General features: G+C 42.5%; 1 protein-coding gene across 1 annotated transcript; it reads right to left on the bottom strand.

The window, feature by feature from the left end:
- Positions 1–4,586: 4,586 nt before the first annotated feature.
- On the bottom strand, positions 4,587–17,870 carry SNX12 (sorting nexin 12). Its single transcript, XM_069985786.1, has 4 exons — positions 17,603–17,870; positions 13,657–13,752; positions 11,536–11,660; positions 4,587–6,481 (listed from the first exon to the last, which is right to left on the bottom strand). Exons 1-4 carry the CDS (start codon positions 17,765–17,767, stop codon positions 6,379–6,381), a joined length of 489 nt encoding a protein of 162 aa, XP_069841887.1. The 5' UTR covers positions 17,768–17,870; the 3' UTR covers positions 4,587–6,378.
- Between the last annotated feature and the right edge of the window lie 4,216 nt (positions 17,871–22,086).

The raw sequence follows: 22,086 nt of genomic DNA, 5'->3' as shown, positions 1-22,086 counted from the left end.
TCATACTCTATATGATGGACTTTGGCTTTACACATTTAGCACAACCCAGAAGTCAGGGTTGAATATATTATACCACCTGGTTCAGTTAGCCACTGTGTAGCCACAGATCTACGAGCAGTGCCGCACTCTATTGTCTCTTTATTGCAACTTGAACTACTGACACCACCCAAACAAGCAGGAAGCATTTCTGGAAAATGAGCACGAGTGACGTGGAGTTGAATGAAAGTACCAAAAACACATCAAGGCACTGAAATATCTTTATTTACGCATATATTCACATTTTCTAGCACTTGACTGACTTTTTAATGTACCAGATAACCCCTTTAAGGCCAATTGCAGGGAATGGCACCACTACATGACCTGCTATGCATGGATAAGCTGTACGCCTCTGCAGTATTGGTTATGTCACTTACCTCTCCCTCTTGCACCTTGGGATGTTGAAACTGACAGATATCTGTGCTATTAGTTTCCCTTTATCACCATCAGCCTCACATCCAGTTTACACAGGAAAAGGAACGGCCAACGGTAATAGATTTTATAGACTGCTCCAAACAGACGATCAGCCAAAGATGAGGCGTTTAGCCGAACAATGTCACTTTTACATGGGCTGATTGCCTTTCTTTATGCGTTTCTTGCAACTGTCCTGGCTGATAATCGGCCTGTGTAAAAGGCCCTTAAAGAGACTCTGTACCCACAATCTGACCCCCCCCCCAAACCGCTTGTACCTTCAGATAGCTGCTCTTAAAGGAGTTATCCAGTGCTACAAAAACATGGCCACTTTCTTTCAGAGACAACACGACTCTTGTCTCCAGTTCAGGTGCGGTTTACAATTAAGCTCCATTCACTTCAATGTAACTGAGCAGCAAAACCCAACCAAGCTGGAGAAAAGAGTGGGGCTGTCTCTGGAAGAAAGTGGCTATATTTTTGTAGCGCTGAATAACCCCTTTATTTCCAGGATCTGTCCTGGGGTCTGTTCAGCAGGTTATTGTCCTAAAAAACACCTTCGGAGCAGACCCCAGGACAGATCTTGGATTAAAAGCAGCTATCCAAAGGTACTAGTAGTTCGGGGGGGGACAGATTGTGGGTAATGCTATAGCAAACTTTGCTTGTTCTCGTAATGCATCACCTATACATGTTTCCAGGACAAAGCTCACTTTATTGCAGCATGTTATAAATAGAAATATATTTTCTAGTCATGGTATACAATAGTGATAAAAGCTGTCTAAATGGAAAAAGTCATTATCACTCATAGCAGTCAGCTTTCATTGTGTATTCCCCTCTTTAAAATGAACACTCTGATTGGTTGCTACATGTCAAAAAAGATAGTTCTCCCCCTTTTGTATTTTGTTATAGCCACAAAATATTTAACGTCATGACTGAAACATCACATACGATATTGTATATTTCAAATAAATATGAACAGCACTGATCTAACACAAGAGGGTAAAGTTTATATAAAGGGAATCTGTCAGCTGCAATTCACACTCCAAATTGCTGACACTGTTAGATAGCTGTTAGTTCAAGGAGACACATGGTACTTTTCATATTTTCAGCTGTGCTTCCACAATATAGAAAATGCTTTTATTCTCTGGTACAGAGTCCAAGAGGCTTTGCTAAGCTCCTGAATACCAGCAATCTGGAATTCCTCTCACCTTCCTTTGACTGACACTTGGCAGCCGAGTCACAGTTTGCTGCACTTCAAGATCTCAGGAAAGCAGCTGACTTTTTGTACTATAAAATAAAAGCATTTTCTACATTCCACAAGCACAGACAAATATATGAAAGGTACCATGTGTCTTTTTAAAGGAGAAGTTCAGCAATTTCTCAAAGCGGGCAGCTTGCAGGGGGAAAATTGATTACAATTTGGAACTTACCTCTCCTCGTGCCTGTGGTGAGCAGTGGGAGCAGCCGTGGGACTCCCATCGGAAGTCATTTTCACCCTAAGTTGAATGACCTCACGACTCGGGGAAGATGCCTGTCCCTGCTAATGGACTGGCTGCTCAGCCAGTGACGGGAAAGGCCATAGCACTTGCATTTTTTCACCTAAAAACCCACGAGCCCTTATTTTTTGTGCCACTAATTGTACTTTGCAATGACAGACTTGATTTTTTTCATAAAGTACACTGCAAAACAAAAAAGAAATTCAATTGCAATTGAAAAAAAAAGAATTTTGTTTATTTGGGGGGTATTTGTTTTTGCGCCGTTCGCCCTGGGGTAAAACTGACTTGTTATATATGTTCCTCAAGCCGTTACGATTAAAACGATATCTAACATGTATAACTTTTATATTATAAGATGGCTTGTAAAAAATTTTAACCATTGTTAACAAATATACGTTCCTTAAATTCGCTCCATTCCCAAGCTTATAGCGCTTTTATCCTTTGGTCTATGGGGCTGTGTGAGGTGTCATTTTTTGCGCCATGATGTGTTCTGTCGGTACCTTGACTGCGCATATGTGACTTTTTGATCGCTTTTTATTACAATTATTCTGGATTTGATGCGACTAAAAAATGCACAAATTTGCACTTTGGGATTTTTTTGCGCTTACGCCATTTACCGTGAGAGATCAGGAATGTGATAAATTAATATTGCGGGCAATTACGCACGCTGCGATACCAAATGTTTGTTTAGTTTAATTTTTATTTATAACATGGGAAAAGGGGGGGGGGGTGATTCAAACTTTTATTAGAGGAGGGTTTTTTTTTTAACTACTAATAAATTTCTTTTACACATATACTAGAAGCCCCCCTGGGGGACTTCTAGTATATGCACACTGAGATCTATACTGTACAGTAATACAGCATAGATCAATGAGATAGGCACTCAATTGCTGAGAGCATTGAAGTGCCAAGCCGAGATCAGAGCCATTACGGCGCAGACCCCGGCCGGCAGCAGACACGGGGATCTCCGCCACTATACCACCACCAATTGGGCTGAATAAGTAATCAGCTACATGCGGCACCCGGGACCGCGGCCCCCCTCTGAACTCTCCGAGGCGGCCACAGGGCGTAAATATACGCCCTGTGTCGTTAAGGGGTTAAAAGTATTTTTTTTAGGACAATAACTGCATCACCTGCTGAACAGATCTTGGATTAAAAGCAGCTATCCAAAAGGTACAAGTGGTTTGGGGGGGGGGGGGGGGGGGTCAGATTGTGGGTACAGAGTCGCTTTAAGATTGCATGGCCACTGTTATAGCATTTTTGGGAGCACAACACTAATTTCTGTAGATACTTGTGGTGTATATGAACATTGCTCACCTTGATCTATGACTTTAACAAAGTGTTTGTGAGTACAGTAACTTTTATTGGATGTTTTAAAAACTAAAGTTTTGAAACATTTTAATTTGATTGTCACAAAGTTACCTGAAGGTGGAAGCAGCTGTCAGAAGCCTGTCAAGACAACTGCAATCAGGGTGTCTGCATTTAGGAAATATGTAGGTTTTCTAGGAACAATTAATTTTCAAGATGAGTTATCTCTGTATTTTATAGGTTATTACTTTTTTTGATTTAGTTCTTAAAGATGGGTTCACATGTACCGGAATCACAGAGAATCTCATGCTACGAGATTCGCTGCAATTCCTGGCACTGTCAGTACGAAAATTTTATTCCGCTTTATTAAGCATATAAAGAAAACAACCAAAAGAAAAAGGGAAGCAGGTATATATGAACTGCATAACAATGATGTAAAAATATCAATATACTTTATAAACAAGTATACTTAGACAAAAAAAACTCCAAAAGCTTTAAAACACTAAAAACATATAGCAAAACTCTTTTGTACTTGCACTTTATCTGTTACTTGATGCACTTTAGGCTTGGCCATGCAGTTTATCTTTTTTTGTATACGGTTATGTATTTACAGACATACGTAATTATTGGCAGACATGTGTAATCATGATACTGCTATGTGTGGTGACACACTGTGCTGTATTTGAGCCATGAGTGGAGTTTTGGAATATGTTTTAAGTGTTTTTAAGCTTTAGGAGTTTTTTTTGTCTAAGTATAACTGTTAATAAAGTATATTGATATTTAACATCATTGTGGCTGTGGGTCTTTTTGTTTTTTTAGCAGGTAGACTAAGAGACATCCCCCTTAACCCACCGTGGCCCGGTGCATACATTAACAATCTGCGCTCCAGCCTGCTTCTGTGGCTCCCTGACGGCCAATCACTTATTGGCTGAGCGGGACATCAGGGAGCCAGGAGCCACAGAAGCATGCAAGAACATAGACAGGTAAAGTATTCACTGAGTCGCAGCGGGTTAAATGGGGTGGCACTTTACATACTCGCAGTGGAATAATAATTTATTTCACCTGCACTTCATTGTTTCGATCCCCTGCTGAGCTACTATTGATGAACTGTTTGGTTAAATAATTAGCATTGAAAAGTGTATTCCATCTTTGACTTTTCCCCTATCCACAGGGGAGAGATTACTGGGTGCTCTGACCGTGCATGTCCTCGAATCAAACAGCGGGTCAGCCCTGTTTCATTAGGAAAGTCAAAATCTAATGTATACATTTCCTTAAAATTACATTTACCCTTTAAGGGTACGTATTGCCTCATTTTTACTAATTAACACCAAATAGTAATATTTTTTCTAATCTGTTTTTATTTTCTGGATATTTTATAGTATGTTCATGATTAACAACCAGCTTGCCTGCACTGCTCTTAACAGAATTCAGATATAGCCTTTACAGCAGACACATCAACCATAGGAAACAATAGACTTTACTTCTTCATTGACTTCTTTTGGAGATAACCGTGCAATGAGGAGAAATGGAAAGCTTTGACCACCATCCTATGTTAGCAGTAGACACTAGCTTTACAAGGCTAGATTTATAACATTAATGTGTATGTGGAAAATAATTTATCCCTCTTCCCTTCACCCATCTTCTCCTTTGCTTGATCTTGATAGACATTTGTCTTTTTTTCAGTTGTACCAAGTATATAAGTATGAGTCATACCACATTTAGGTTCTATGGTGCCGGTAAAATCATAATATAGAAGGTGTGCCGACATATATGGCTGCCCCAGTGAATACCCTTTTAATCAAATATTAAGCTTGGCTGGATGGTTGTGTTCAGTTAAACAAAGCTACTAACAAATTTAAAAAGAGGTATACAATTGAAAAATGGCACACAGAGTTGCAAAGGATGAGGTTTATGCATTAAATCATAAAACAGTAGAAGCAGTGACAACTCACAGCCAAAATATCAGATATAGATATTTATATACACAGACATGGTCTCCAGCACAAGGACACAGGCAGCAAAAATTGCTTAGAAGCCCAGGCCTGAGTTGGTTATAACTGGTCAGCACATGCAGGAGGTCACAGTGTTCGCTATGACACCTCTAGTTCAACAATTAACCAAAAGCCACCATGACCCCCGACTCCAAAGCTGATCATTAATAAATATACACCCTTGCCCACACCTGACACAAGTGCTTTCCCTACATACATGGCAAAGCAACAAAGAACTGTTTTATGATGACTACCTTCCACCTATACACAGCCAGATCTGACAAGTAACCAGACAGTCCTACACTTCATAATTACAACTCAGATAATGTATGACAAATTGTGAGACGCTTATAACACAACGCTGTAGCTCAATTGTCACCAGCTTGTGGGGGGGGGTAGACAACCGACATGTCTTCTCAAGGAGATCCACATCTTCAATGTAATGATTCCCATAGTGTAGAATAGACAATTTCTGAAAATGAACTAGATTCAGTTGGAGCGGGTGTGATCTGTTATAACCACTTGCATATCAGACAATACACATTTTGCTGTGCTATGCAGCAGATAAGACGCCTATACTTTATCTGATGTCTGTACTTTAAGCATTAAATAAACAGCACACTTGTGGTGATGATCGGGAAGGGCAGGGAGTGTACACTTGTTTGACCGATCGAAGACCTGGGACACAAGTTACAGACTGTATTAAAATATCTGCCAGTCATGGGCTAGTAAAAGGGAAGAAAGGTTCTCCACTTGAAATAGTACTTCAGGGCATGTTTGAATTTTCACTCATAATAGAAGTAGTTCCTCTGGACATTCAGCTGAGAGAATAATGCTGGGAAGGGAAAAGACCTATCAGCGTAGCCTTTATGTTTCAGAGCTAACATTTAGGAGGATGAAGGCCAGGTAGTGCATCTCCCTAACTCCGGGCAAGGGAGAACTTGGAAATGAACAAAGTGAGTTTAGGATTCAAAGATGACGATAGTGATATAAACAGGTAAAAACACAGGATATCCTCATGAAGCACAAAACAGGGTCTTGAAAAGAGGGGGCAATTGGAGACTTAGTGTAAAAATAAATGTAATTTAGCAGGCAATGGTGCGGGAGGGGCAGAAAGGAGATGGTTGTGCCTAGAATTCTCACTGGCGTACTTTGCCTGGCACATAATTTCTATCAATTGTTTCGTCCTGCAAGAACATATGCAGACAGCGCTCATTCTGAGCAAGGGGATGTCCAGCAATCCTGAAAAAGAAGAAAGAGTAAAATATTACATACGATTTTACAAGATACCAAAAAGCTAAAAGGTATTCCTCTCTTTGCAGAATATAAATTAGGGAAAAATCAGACTACTCAGGTTTGGTTTATAACCATGAAGAGATAGATGACTGCAAAGAAGCTAAAAGGGAACCTGGCATGTTGAAACACAGTCCAACGTGCAGGCAGTGTGTTAATACAGCATATATAGCAGGAAAAGCTGAGCAAAATGATATAGTAATGAGAGAAATTGCTTGAAAACTTATAAATCTCTGATTATAGACATTAGTCAGCTTGAGGTCTTATTCAGTGATTGGCAGCTCTTTCTACATGTATACTTCTCACAGATAGCTGTCAGTCACAGAGTAGGACCGCCCACATGACTACCCAAATTTACATGAGAAGGTTATCCCTCAAAACTATTCCGCTAAGCTCATCCTGCTCTATAAGGGTAGGGTCACACTACAGAATCCGCATGGGTAAGTTCCGGCGGATTCCGTGGCTATTATCGCAATTATTCTGAGACAGTTTTTTCGTGACATTCCTCTTAGTGTGTGTGGTATACTTTGGTTGATACACTCAGTAGTTTTTTGTAAAAAAAATTTATATATATATATATATATATATATATATATATATATATATATATATATATATAAAGCATTTGCACAAAAATTAGAAAAATTTACATTTCTTTAAATTCAAAGTTCTCTTTTACCAAGAAAGATAGTCATGCCATATGAACTAATTATTAATGCAACATATACAACATGTCTACTTTATAATGACGTCATTTAGTGAACATCCTTTTAGTTTTTAGTATGTTAGAGGACTTCGAAAATTTTGCAACGATTTCTTGAATTTTCATAAAATTTCAAATTCTGATTTTATTAGGGACCAGTTCAGTTCTGAAGTGGATTTGTGGGGCCTGTATGTTAGTTACCTCCATAAATCCCTCCACTGTAAAAACTGCACCCTTCAAAGTATTGAAAGTAACATCTCATAAGTATATTAACCCTTTAGGTGTTTTACAGAAATTTAAGTAGCAGTTATTCCATTTTAATAATTTTTTTCCTCTAATACAGCAAATACTAACTGAGAAATACCACTCACTATTGATTCCCCTTATACCAATGTTTTTAGAAATCCCCCATATGTGGCCTGACTCAACCACAGACCTCAGACATGACAGAGGTCTGGGGAATTCTGGGGCCTTTTTAAATTTAGTTTTTTTCTTCGCCATTATACCAGGTCACAGAGGCCTTGCATTGCCAAAATATTTAAGACAAGTTGACGTTTCCATCGGTACCATTTTGGGGGACATGTGACACCCTGATCTTTTTTTATGAGATGGTACGAATTAAAAACACAATTTAGCAGCTGTTTTTCATCATTTTTTTGTACGCTGCTTACTATATGTTACATATGACATATGTCAGGCCGATACGATTACAGTGATATCCATTTTATATAGCATTTGTAATAGCTTATGGCATTTATACTATAAAAAAACTTGCATATTGTAAGAGCAGTAATATTTTTATTTTTTCGCCAATTGAGTTATGGGAGGGCTTTTTTTTTTTTTTTTTTTTTGCTTTTAGTGGTATACCTTTTGGGTACGTGTGACGTTTTTTTCTATATTTCTTAGGGGGTGGGATTAACAAAATAATGTCATTTTCATTAGTTTTTTTATTTTTGCAGTGTTAATCAGGTGGGATAATTAATGTAACTGGTTAACAAACAGGGTCATTATGAACACTGTGATACCAAATATATGTATCTCATTTATAGGGGATCATTTATAAAGGGGGGATGGGGATTATGTATATAATTGTAATCTGCCCCGTTTTGTGAGATAATCATTCTTTGAGGCTGGGTTCTCAAGTATGTTTGCTCCTTCGTCTATATTATGCTTCTCTGATCAGTTGGCAATCAGAAAAAAGGACGTCAATGACGACAAACGTAAATTAAAAAAAAAAAAAATAATAATATATATACACACAAACCACCCTTTATGATGTACCTATACAGAATACAATTTATACCCTTGCAGGAAAGGGATTATAAAACCTAGCTGATTTCTTCTAAAAACAACACCACACATGTCCACAGGTTATGTGTGGTATTGTAAATTAGCTCCATTCAATTCAGTGGACCTAAGCTGCAATATCTCATACAAACAGAGGTCAGGAATGGTGCTCTTTATTAGAAGAAAACAGCTACAGTTTTCTAATCCTGCAAAGCCCCTTTAATGTACAGTAGTTTGCAATAAATTAAAATATCAACAAAAAGTTATTTTTTTTCAGTAATTCAATTCAAAAAGTGACCTCATTCTATAGAGTCATTACATACAGAGTGAACTTTATTTCTGTTAAAGTTGATGATTACGGATTACAGCCAAGAAAAACCCAAAAGTCAGTATTTCAGAAAATTTGAATAATGAACCCAAAACACCTGCAGTGGCTTCCTAAGTGTTATAAAAGGTCCCTTAGTCTGGTTCAGTATGCAACACAATCGTGGGGAAGACTGCTGACTTGACAGAGGTCCAGAAGGCAGTCATTCACACTCTCCACAAGGAGGGTAAGCCACAAAAGATCATTTCTAAAGAAGCTGGCTGTTCTCAGAGTGCTGTATCAAAGCATATTAATTAAAAGTTGAGTGGAAGGAAAAAGTGTGGTAGAAAAAGGTGCACAAGCAACCGGGAGAACCGCAGTCTCAACAGGATTGTAATGAAAATGCAATTCAAATATTTGTGAGAGATTCACAAAGAGTGGACTGCTGTTGGTGTCAGTGCTTCAAAAGCCACCACATACAGATGTCTGCAGGACATAGGCTACAAGTGTTGCATTCCATGTGTGAAGCCACTCCTGACCAAGAAAACGCCAGATGCGTCTTATCTGGGCCAAGAAAAAGAACTGGACTGTTGATGATCAGTGGTGCAAGGTGATGATTTCAGATGAAAGTAAATTTTGCATTTCATTTGGAAATCAAGGTCCCAGAATCTGGAGGAGGAGTGGAGAGGCACACAATCCAAGCTGATTGAGGTCTAGTGTGAAGTTTTCACAATCAGTGATGGTTTGGGGAGCCATGTCATCTGCTGGTGTAGGTTCACTGTGTTCATCAACACCAAAGTCAACGCTGCCTTCTATCAGGAAATTTTAGAGCACTTCATGCTTCCCTGGGCTGAAAAGATTTTTGGAGATGGAATTTTCATCTTCCAGCAGGATTTGGCACCTGCCCACACTGCCAAAAGTACTAATACCTGGTTTACTAACCACAGCATCTCTGTGCTTGATTGGCCAGCAAACTCACCAGACCTAAACCCCATAGAGAATTTATGGGGTATTGTCAAGAGGAAGATGAAAGACACCAGACCCAACAATGCAGACAAGCTGAATGCAGTTATCAAAGCTACCTGGGCTCCAATAACACCTCTGCAGTGCCATCGGCTGATTGCCTGCATGCCACGCCACATTGATGCTGTCATTCATGCAAAAGATGCCCCGACCAAGTATTGAGGGCATTTACTGTACAGACTTTTCATTTGGTCGACATTTCTGTGTTAACATTTTTTTTCAGTTGGTTTTATATAATATTCTAATTTTCTGAAATACTGACTTTTGGGTTTTTCTTGGCTTTAATCCATAATCATTAACTTTAACAGAAATAAACGCTTGAAAAAGTTCACTCTGTATGTAATGACTCTATAGAATATATGAGGTCACTTTTTGAATTGAATTACTGGAAAAAAAATAACTTTGTTGATATTCTAATTTATTGCAAACCACTGTACACTCACCGGCCACTTTATTAGGTACACCATGCTAGTAACGGGTTGGACCTCCTTTGCCACAAAGAATTGAGGCAGTTCTGAAGGCAATAGATTCAACAAGGTGCTGGAAGCATTCCTCAGAGATTTTGTCCATATTGACATGATGGCATCACACAGTTGCCGCAGATTTGTCGGCTGCACATCCATGATGCGAATCTCCCGTTCCACCACATCCCAAAGATGCTCTATTGGATTGAGATCTGGTGACTGTGGAGGCCATTGGAGTACAGTGAACTCATTGTCATGTTCAAGAAACCAGTCTGAGAAGATTCTAGCTTTATGACATGGCGCATTATCCTGCTGAAAGTAGCCATCAGATGTTGGGTACATTGTGGTCATAAAGAGATGGACATGGTCAGCAACAATACTCAGGTAGGCTGTGGCGTTGCAACGATGCTCAATTGGTACCAAGGGGCCCAAAGAGTGCCAAGAAAATATTCCCCACACCATGACACCACCACCACCAGCCTGAACCGTTGATACAAGGCAGGATGGATCCATGCTTTCATGTTGTTGACGCCAAATTCTGACCCTACGATCCGAATGTCGCAGCAGAAATCGAGACTCATCAGACCAGGCAACGTTTTTCCAATCTTCTACTGTACATTTTCGATGAGCTTGTGCAAATTGTAGCCTGTTTCCTGTTCTTAGCTGAAAGGAGTGGCACCCGGTGTGGTCTTCTGCTGCTGTAGCCCATCTGCCTCAAAGTTCGACGTACTGTGCGTTCAGAGATGCTCTTCTGCCTACCTTGGTTGTAACGGTTGGCTATTTGAGTCACTGTTGCCTTTCTATCAGCTCGAACCAGTCTGCCCATTCTCCTTTGACCTCTGGCATCAACAAGGCATTTCCACCCACAGAACTGCCGCTCACTGGATGTTTTTTCTTTTTCGGACCATTCTGTGTAAACCCTAGAGATGGTTGTGCGTGAAAATCCCAGTAGATCAGCAGTTTCTGAAATTCTCAGACCAGCCCTTCTGGCACCAACAACCATGCCACGTTCAAAGGCACTGAAATCACCTTTCTTCCCCATACTGATGCTCGGTTTGAACTGCAGGAGATTGTCTTGACCATGTCTACATGCCTAAATGCACTGAGTTGCCGCCATGTGATTGGCTGATTAGAAATTAAGTGGTAACGTGCAGTTGGACAGGTGTACCTAATAAAGTGGCCAGTGAGTGTATATTGTAAGTATCAGAAAAATCTATTTTACTTATTTATAAACTGCTCCAGTCCTTGCCGTCGCTCCTCAATAAAGGACTCTTCAAATATGCCCTCATCTCCGCGAAATGGAAGCTGTCTCTTCAATGCTTTTCCTGGCAATGGAGGAACCACAATCTAAAGGAATGAAAATATATATATATATATACAATTTGAGATGTCTACTCCATGTACACCGTGCTGGCACTGCTGCTCTAACACAGTATATACAGTCTGTTTACAATGTGGTAGTGCACTGTTTGTATATACCATGGCAGTCTCCTCCATGTACACTATGTTGGCCCTGATGCCATATAGACAGACACTGGCAGCTCTCCTTTCTTTGCCTACAAGGCCCCCTCCCTAGGTACAAGTAAATGAGGGATTTAGAAAAACTAAGTAAATAAATGTATTATATATTTTATTTATTTTTTTAGCTCAGCCCTATATACCTGTATACTATGCACATCTACATTAAGGTGTCACAGTTTGGGATTATCTGTGATCATTTAGGAGTTTAGTGACCTGTATCCAAAGATCCATTGATTTTGGCCATTGCCAGATTAGATGAAAAAAGTTCCAAACTGTAACAAGCGTTCTTGAAAAACAACATTGTCTGACCTAAAAAAGTGCAGTCTGGGGGGAGAATTTATCAAGAGCGACATTTCAAATGCTGCTTTAGTGGATTTATCCAGTGGAAGGGATACTTCTTGACAAATCCTGTGCATTTGAGGCTGCCGTTCGGATCTGAGCTAGCACAGATTTTAAGATGTACTCTGGGCGGGAGGCCTTTTTTCAGTATCCCTGGGGAGGGGGTGGATAAAGATAGTGACGTACACTTACACCCCCGCCCCCCCCCCCCTCCCCCCGACTCCAGCATTGGGGCCCACACTGCTTCGGTCCCCGGCCGATCATATCTCAGTTGGGCCTTGAGACATGATGTTGACAGGCCCGCTCAGCCATTCAGTTGATGTAGCGTTGACCAGCCTCTGCTGCCAAATGGATGAGTGGGCCTGCCAACTTCATGTCTCAAGTCCCGCTCGAGAAGCGAGCAGCGTGATCCGGGCCTCAGCGATGGAGCTGGGGAGGTAAGTGGACATCATTTTCATCCAGCAGCTCCCAGCAAAACGGAAAAAAGTACCCCTTCAAGCTATAATATATGCCTAGGTGCAGGCATAAATTATAATAAATCTTGTGCATGGGGAGGATACGTCTGCACCCTCCTCCCGCCAACTTCGCAAGCAGGGGGCAGACCTGCTAGACCTGTGCAATTTTTCAACTGTTTGCGCTAGAAACAGGCCCTGATAAATGACCGTGTGGAGTTTAATATGCTCTGTGTAAAATCTTAATTTGTGACATTTTCTCTGAGTAGTTCGCTACTTCCCCATTGATGTCCATAAGAACCTGCTGATATGTCCCTGTAGCTGCCTATCTCCTTGTTCCAGCACCAGTGTTCTTACCTTTGTAGGTGCCACTGTTTTACAGCAATTCTATTCCTAAAGAAATAGACAAATGAGTTTCTTTGGTGCTTGGTGCAATGGGGGTGTTCCTTGGCCCCTTGTTGCACCCTTCACCCCATGTAACAGTGGATGTGCAGAAAATGAATAATAGACATAAAAGGCAGCACAAACAATCCACTGATTACTGGTGCAGCTGTGTCCATTGATAACCATAGCGCCAATCTAGGTTACTGGCACTGGTATAGGGCTGTGGCTGGCCTGTGTAATACAACCCTTACACAGGGGCCAGTCTGTGCCTTGACTGTGGCCACCCCAGAACCTGATCTTATGGTAGACTGCAAGCTCCTGGGTATAGACAGGGAGTAGTTCACCAATATATGCCATTTTTTGGCATACATCTGTGCCTGACTTTACTGAAAATCATGGCAAACCATGCTTTTTGTACAGTAAAAAAATAATATGCTCATGCATGCAAGCCCAGTGTGTAATAAAAAAGACACAACTGGCACATGCTAAAGCCTGAAAATCTATGGGTACATCAGAACATATGTTGGGGAAACTAGTCTGGAAAACTTAATGTGAACAGAGCCTAACCAACAAGTGAGTGTATGCTCGACTTCGCTGAAGCCAGCTTGGCAGTTTCTTTCATTGCTCTAGTCAAAAGTACTGCTCACCTTACTATCTCTCTCCAGTTCATTCTTCAACCACTCAAAGTCACTGTACCGCCTACTCACAGTGGAGTCTTTCAGTTTAAAGATGGGAAGATTTGTCTAGAAATGAAATAAATAGTATTGAATTAATGTGGAATCACTTACATATTAAACGTTATGAACGGTAAGGCTGCATTCACATGTCCCATTGTCCTGTCCGTGAAACACGGATGACCCGGTTGTTAAATGCAAACCCTGGTCAGTTTCTCCTGACAGCATATTGTATCAATATCATGCTGGCAGCGGGGAAACCCTTTGAATCGCTGCAGCACTGTCATTAAAAGTGAAGACCTAGCTTCTGATAAGTCGGTCGCAACCCTTTATGAAGTAAGCTCAGAGCTGAATTCATTGAAGGGCCCCCCCCACACTCTGAATCCCTTTGGTGTACCAGTACTTCATGGGTCCTTAAGGGGTTAAATATGCCATAATAAATTTAAAGCATTAGTAGACTGTCTAGGAAGAGTTTACACCATATGATAGTTTGTGCACAATCGTGTGCAAATATTTTAGCACTGTTTGACAACGTTACATTAGTCATACATCTCTTCCAGCAAGCTGCAGGCATTTGACGGAACTCTCCGCCTGCCGCAGTGTGCCATACCCTGTGTATACTTTGAGGGGAGAGCGGAAGCGCACAAGCTCTCCCATAGACAGGCTATGGCACACAGGCAGGCGGAGAGTTCAGTCGCAGAATTCTGCATGATTTACTTAGTGTGAACATACCCTTAGTGTAAACTTAAATGAAAAGACTGTGTTGATACTATTTGTGAGCTTCATTTTCAGGCTCAAAAAATAAATAAAAAATCCCACATCCATTTATGATGCTTATTCGGCTGGGGAGAGAGCATGGTAGTGTGCTGCACTCACCAGTCTGACAGAGACTCTTTAGCTTCATAGACTACAATGAAGAATAAAAGAAGGATTTGATTAACAGCCCAAAATAGATGTATGCTGCCGCTCTCTGATCAATAACCTGACATATCTGATGACATGTCAAAGAGTTATTACATATGACAGTAATGCTTAATTTTATGGCCGTTAAATTAATACATGTGAACGTTCATCCTTTTCCCCCCTGGTTGAACTTTATGTGTCTTTTTTCAACCGTACCAACTAAAAAAAAAAAAAAAAACACATAGCATCAGAATGTTCCAGGTTTATCACAGCAGCCCATATGGTTTAATAAATGACAATCATTAGGGCAGAGCCCGCCCAACCCCCATATACTTACCCCTTCTGGACCCGATCCCGCCGCCGGGAGATCGCTGTCTGAAGCAGACATTTTCTTTGGACGTTGGACTCATATCTGGAAATTGGCATAACGCACGCGCATGGCTTCCGACGGCCATTTCTTGGCGGCGGGATCGGGTCCAGGAGCGGCACTTCATGGAAGGGGTAAGTATATGCGGCTCCACCGGGGGGTTGGGTTGGCTCTGCTCTGACAACCAGAGTGAAAGGTTCGCTTTAAGGTTCCCTTTAAAGCAGAGCTTCTCAAACTTTTTCTACTGGAGCCTCACCCAACAGACCAAGGCAACGCCTGGGCCCCACCAGACTGACTAAGAGGGTGCCTGGGCCCCACCAGACTGACTAAGAGGGTGCCTGGGCCTCACCATCTTTGGTGAAAGTCCATTTAAAAGCTGAGAATAATGCTAGGGCTACCTTTCACCTGTCTCCGAAGCTCTATATACTAATAAAGCAAGTACAAAATTAATAATTAGAGATGAGCGAACCTCGAGCATGCTCGAGTCCATCCGAACCCGATCGTTCGGCATTTGATTAGCTGGGGCTGCTGAAGTTGGATAAAGCTCTAAGGTTGTCTGGAAAACATGGATACAGCCAATGACTATATCCATGATTTCCACATAGCCTTAGGGCTTTATCCAACTTCAGCAGCCACCGCTAATCAAATGCCAAAAGTTCGGGTTCGGATGCACTCGTGCATGCTCGAGGTTTGCTCATCTCTTAATAATGTTGTTAAAATGGAGATTTCTGCAAACAGCAAAAGGTCTTTGCAGATCATAGTTACTTTGTGAAAACTGGCTCCCCAGCTGGGCCTCACCAACAACTAGAGGGCGCCTCACTGGTGAAGCCCGCCTCACAGTTTGAGAAGCACTGCTTTAAAGTGTACCTGTCATGACAGCCCACTATAAGATCAGCAGAGATTTCCTCTCAATCCAGAAGTTTGGGTCTCCATGCCTGTTCATACGCCATGAGAGCCCTATACTGGTTCAATAGGGGTCACACACGTTTCAGTCTCACTTTATGTTCATAGGCATAGAGACCCAAACTTTCAGATTAGGGTAGCTTCACAGGTAACTGATCCACAGCGGATTTTACGCTCCGCTGTGAATCCCTTAACTGTCACTTTCAATAGGATCACATACTCACAGTGGAATTTTCATCCTGCGAGCATTTAAAGGGAACCAATCAGCCCGTTTGGGCTGATATGGTTCCCTTGAGCATTGTATAAAGCACCTGGAGCGGCCCCGGCACGTACTGGCCGCGGCAGGTGCTTTATACAATGCTCAAGGGAACCATATCAGCCCAAAAGGGCTGATTGGTTCCCTTTAAAAGGCAGACCCGAAGCATGGACCTGGTAATATATGCACCGGGCTGCGGGGGGAAGGGGGTTAAAGGGGTTATTCAGTGCTACAAAAACACAGCCACTTTCTTTCAGAGACAACACGACTCTTGTCTCCAGTTCAGGTACGATTTGCAATTAAGCTTCATACACTTCAATGGAACTGAGCAGCAAAACCCCGCCCAAGCTGGAGACAAGAGTGGGGCTGTCTCTGGAAGAAAGTAGCCATGTTTTTGTAGCGCTGGTTAAACCCTTTAAGGGGGCTGAATTTTACATACTCACAGCGGGATGAAAATTCCACTGTATGTAATCCTATTGAAAGTGACAGAAGGGGAATCACAGCAGATTTCGCTGCGAACTCGCAGTGTGAAATCCGCTGCCATTCTGTTGTGTGTGAACCCACCCTTATGGTGTGTTCACATGTACAGGATCCGCAGCAGATTTGGCTTTCAGTCATTCAGCTACATTGATATCTGCAGCTTCAAATCTGCTGGGGATCCTGTACATGTAAACGCACCCCAAGTCAGAAAATCTATGCTGATCCAGGAATGGGCTATCATGACAGGTGCACTTAAGCCTCCGGCACAGACCAGGCGCTTATGACCGACCACTGTGGGTAGATCTCTCTCAGGCAATAGTTCATGCCTAAGATGCTGATGCATGCAGAAGAAGTGCGGCCTTTGCACACACTGTATATATCCCAATAAGCAGCTCTGATGTGCTGGGCTTTATGTAGAGGTGGGTAGATTTTTATGGCAAGCCCTATTGGGGACAGATTAATGAACTCCGAGTGATGACAAACTACGTACAGCGCTGCATAATAAGTTGGCTCTATATAAAAGGAATTCTGATAAATCTAGTGTGTGCTGGCAGGAGGCATATAGGATAATAGCTGCCCCCCTAAGAAGTGACGCTCCTGTGCCAGCATGCCTACACCTTGTTAGAGGATGGGGATTAATGAAATCTGTGCCCATCTGCGGTTTAATCATTTCTGCAGTGTCAGAATAGCAAAAAGCATCAGCTGTTTTGCTAACAATACCATGGGGCACAGTGGCCACAGTCAGGCTGACAGGCCATATACATATGTGGTCAGTGGATGATGGGCATACATGGGTGACACCTGGCAGGGGCACTCACATCCTCCTGGCATACACACCATACAGGTTACATTGATGGATAAGAGCAGGGCTCTATAGGAGACTGGCACATGGCTGCTGCCCTGGGAGGGCTGTCTATGCCAGCCACACTGACAGGGCACCGGGCACCGCATATACACACGGCTGCTAGCTGTCCCGGTGATGAAACACACGAGGATACTGAAGTGCTCACCCTCATGCGGACCTCATACACCGTATACCGGTTTCGTCCCACTCCCACTGTCTGTGGGTTGAAGATGTCAATCTCCAGGAAGTTACTGGGCGGACCGTAGGCGTCTGTTAGATCTTGAGGTTTAGAGTTTAGACGGCGGGTATCCGCCACCGAGGCGTCCGACATACTGACCGGAAACCAGAACCAATAGACGGCGGGACCGACACACCCGGCCCAGAGTCCACGCAGCACATGCGCAGTATACACCGCTGCGCGTTATCCAAGGCAGCAGCTTGTAAGTGAAGGTGCGCATGCGCGGCTCTCTCTGACGTCGTATACCGGTGCAGGGGCTGGAGTAGGCGGAGCTTAGTGTCACTGCGCGGAAATAATCGTAACCGGCTGTCAGATTCATCGTTCACTGGGACGAGATAGAAGCTTCAAACGCGTTACTGAGGGCCCGGTCCGTCACAGCTTTATATTGGGACTCTATATGCCGCTACATTGCCATAAGAAATGAGTTTGTGTCACGTCGTCTCCAAAAACACATTTATTTGGCTGCACGTCACACGCCATGTTAGTCACCGGTGTGTTCACGTGAGACATGCGTCACACCAAAACGTGCGGTTCCCAGCTCCCATTCACTTTAATGGAGAGAGCTCAAAACAGCGCTGGAATAACACAGTGACCCATTAGGGCCTATTCACATGGTAAAAAGTTTTTCTGTCAAAACTGGAAACATATTCATTTCAATGGGAGTCAAATGAGCAGAACACTTCAGTCTGTTCCCCAGGGGGTTAAATGAACCCCCTGTGAGCCAGACTGTTACTAGGGAGGGGGGCTGCTGGGGTTTGATCCCTGTATTTTTGCAATTTAGTGGCTGAGTGGGGACACCGATTCAGCTTGTGCATTGTCATCTCAGCCAGTCAGCGGCTGCAGATGCTGGTTTACAGAGCCCTGGCACACTTTTACCTCAGTGTTCCAGGCTCTGGTGAAGATTCCACCTTTCATTCCTCACAGACTCTTTGGAAAATGAAAGGTGGAATCTGATTGGTTGCTAGGGGCAACTGAGCCAGTTTCACTTTACACCATGTTTGATAAATCTCCCCCTATGTTCACAAATTGAGTGGATGGCCGCCATTTAACTGCAAATATTTGCTATTATTTTAAGACAACGGCTGTTATAATGAAATAATGGCTATTATTTACCGTTATATGGCGACCATCCACTCAATTTCACCATTGTGTGAGCATAGCCTTTCTGTGTTTTCAATCCACTCCTGGTTGAGGTTGCAATATGACAGGCATGTCCAAACTTTTTTCGAAGAGTGCCAAATTTGATGAAGTGAACATGTGCGAGGGCCGACCATTTTACATGCTACATGCTATATGCTTTATAACACAGGCAGATAATAGCAAGCTGGATACCTGGGGGGCCGTTAAAGTTCGGAACGCGGGCCGCAAATCGCCCTCCGGACGGACTTTGGACATGCCTGCAATATGAGGACCACAATAGTGACTGAAATATATTGTGTGTGGACCCAGCCTAAATAGGGCCCCCTTCTTCCCTCTAGCACTGCACCCATCCCAGCAAGCAAGGGGGTAACTTAACCTGGGATGGGAACAGTGTAAGATCAATGTGGCCCTCATGGTGTTAAGTGAAAATGGCATGCAACCTCACTTAACCCCTGGGGGCCACAATCTTAAGTCTGACACACAAAGGGTTAAGTGTGGATGCCATGCATCCTTGCTTAACCCCTTGTGTGCCATACTGTAAACAGCATCTGCCAAGGTGCAGAACACCTGTCATAATAATGGGTGTGTTCTGCTTCTGGCTTTTGTGTTTTTCCCTTTTTTTTCCCCCAGATATAGGTATCCAGAAGACTGCGTCGGATTCGGTGGACTACGTCGGTGACCAGTTTTTCTATTTTTAATAAAATGGTTAACGAGGGGTGTGGGGGTGTTATTTTTCACTATTGTGTGTGTGTGTGTGTGTGTGTGTGTTTTACAGGATTAGTATTAGAAGCTGTCTGATAGATGGCATCCATTACTAAGTCAGGGCCTAGTGTTGTCCGGTATAAGGTGGCTAACACTAACCCCCCCTCATTATTACCCCAGTACCCTTTTTTTTAGAAAAAAAAATGCGTAGGGTTCCCCTTACATCCATAACCAGCCAGGTTTAAAAACCAAACAGAAGCAGCCTAGTAGTACCAGGGTGGGAAGGGCCATTTTTTGGCCCTCCCCAGCCTAATAATACCTGCCTGCCACCGCTCAGTCAAGAAGTGCCAAATTTAATGCTCCGGGACTACTGGTACCTGGGTCTTCCCAGTACCCCTGGTGCGGTGGGTACTAGGATAATAATGAGAGTGTTTGGGTTAGCCATTTTATACTGGAAAACACTACTCCTCAACTTAGTAATGGATGCCGTCTATTAGACAGCTTCCACTACTAACCCTGTTAAAAAAACACACAACACAATAGAGAAAAGTGTTTTATTTGAAAAATGACACCCCCACAACCCTCGTTGACCACTTTAAACGCTGGTCATCGATGAAGTCCACCGAATTCTACACACAAAAAAAAGCTACGAGCAGAACACCCATCATTATGACAGGTGTTCTGCACCTTACAGTATGCAGCATCTTGGCAGATGCTGCTTACACTCTGCCACACAAGGGGTTAATTGAGGATGCATGGCATCCACACCTAACCCTTTGTGTACCAGATTGAACAATGTGGCCCCCAGGGGTTTAAGTGAGAATGCATACAGCTAGCGATGACGTAAGCCGCAACCAGGAAACGCAGTCTAAGGGGCCGCTGGTCTTTACCAGCTCCCACCTCAAGGTGGGATGGACTTGTTGCGCCAGGCGACCCCCAGGTTAGCGGCGGAGAGTGAGGTGCAGCTGGAACCACGGGCAGGTGGCAGGAATCACAGGCAGAAGCTGGGACCACACACTCCAGCAGGCGGAGGGTCCGGAACGGGCAGGAATTTATAGGGAGGTAATAGTGCACATTAACCAATAAAGGACATAGGACGTCCCTTTAAATCTAAAGGGTGCTATTCAACTGTATAACTTGACTTGTTACAAAAAAAAACAAGCTCTGATATGGTTGTGCAGACAAAAAAAATAAAGAACTTGTTATGGCTCTTACAAGGTGAGGAGGAAAAGCCAAAAAAAGGGCATGAAAGCTTATTGGCAAAAACAGTCCAGCATCAGCAAAGTTCTTGCTGTGCGAGTGGTGGCGAAACCTGAACAGGTCCCTAAAAATATCTGATTTTGAAATTTTACTGAAAATTTGGAAATTTGCTGCTAATGTTTTAGGCTTCCTATTGTCTAAAAAAATGAAAGATCATTTAATAAATGCCGCCAACATAAATTAGACATGTTGCTAATGCTATTTAATATATAATTTATGTGGTATAACCACTTTCTGTATAAGCAAAAAAGTTTCAAAGTTGGAAAAATGCATTTTTTCACATTTTTTTCACATTATTTGGGGTTTTTTCATAAAGATTCGTTATGAGTATCGACTCCAATTTACCAGAAATTTAAAGTACAATATGTCACGAGAAAACAGTCTCAGAATCAGCCGGATAGGTAAAAGCATCCCGAAGTTATTAATGAATAAAGTGACACTGGTCATATTCATAAAATTTGTCTCTGTCATTAAAGCCATTTCAGGCTCTGTCCTTAAGGGGTTAAAGGAGTACTCCATTGAAAAAAAATGTTTTCAAATTAACTGGTGTCAGAAAGTTATATAGATTTGTAAAATAGTACCATATGAAAAAATCTCAAGTCTTCCGGTACTTATCAGCTGCTGCATGTCCTGCAGTGGTGTTTTCTTCCCAGTCTGACATGGTGCACTCTGCTGCCACCTCTGTCCATGCAGGAACTGTCAAAAGCAGGAGAGGTTTTCTATGTGAATGTGCTACTGCTCTGGACATCTCCTGTTAGGGACAAAGGTGGCAGTAGAGAGCAGGACATACAGCAGCTGATAAGTACTGGAAGACTTCAGATTTTTAAAAAGCAGTACTTACAAAATATTTTGTTTCTCCAGAGTCCGGAAGCTGTTGTCAGCAAGGGCTGTGAATACACTTACTAATACTATACACTGAGCTATATAACATGGCCAACCCCTTTAAGTTTTACTAGTGCCTCTGAGCCATTGTATGCATTTATGCAGCCTACTGCAAACATTATTAAACTTTTCCAGTGGAATGTCATAATAATTTTTCACCGAAAACAAGCATGTGAGGCTTCCTGCATATGCAGCAATAGTTCCAAGCCCCTAGAGGCAAAACCGCAAGCTTTCATTATTTAGCACATTAGAGCTACAAGCCTTATCCGTGCACAGGTAAGAGGTCCGACGTGGGGCAAAAAATCACTACGGGCAGGGCATGGGGGGGAATATAAAAACTTATCACCCCTGGATATGGCCACCCATACTTACCTTATCCTGGATATGGCCCCCCATACTTACCTTATCCTGCTAGTCCCGCTGCAGAG

Source organism: Dendropsophus ebraccatus, chromosome 10 (assembly GCF_027789765.1).
Source record: "Dendropsophus ebraccatus isolate aDenEbr1 chromosome 10, aDenEbr1.pat, whole genome shotgun sequence".
Lineage (NCBI taxonomy): Eukaryota > Metazoa > Chordata > Amphibia > Anura > Hylidae > Dendropsophus > Dendropsophus ebraccatus.
This window is presented reverse-complemented; position numbering and strand designations above follow the sequence as displayed.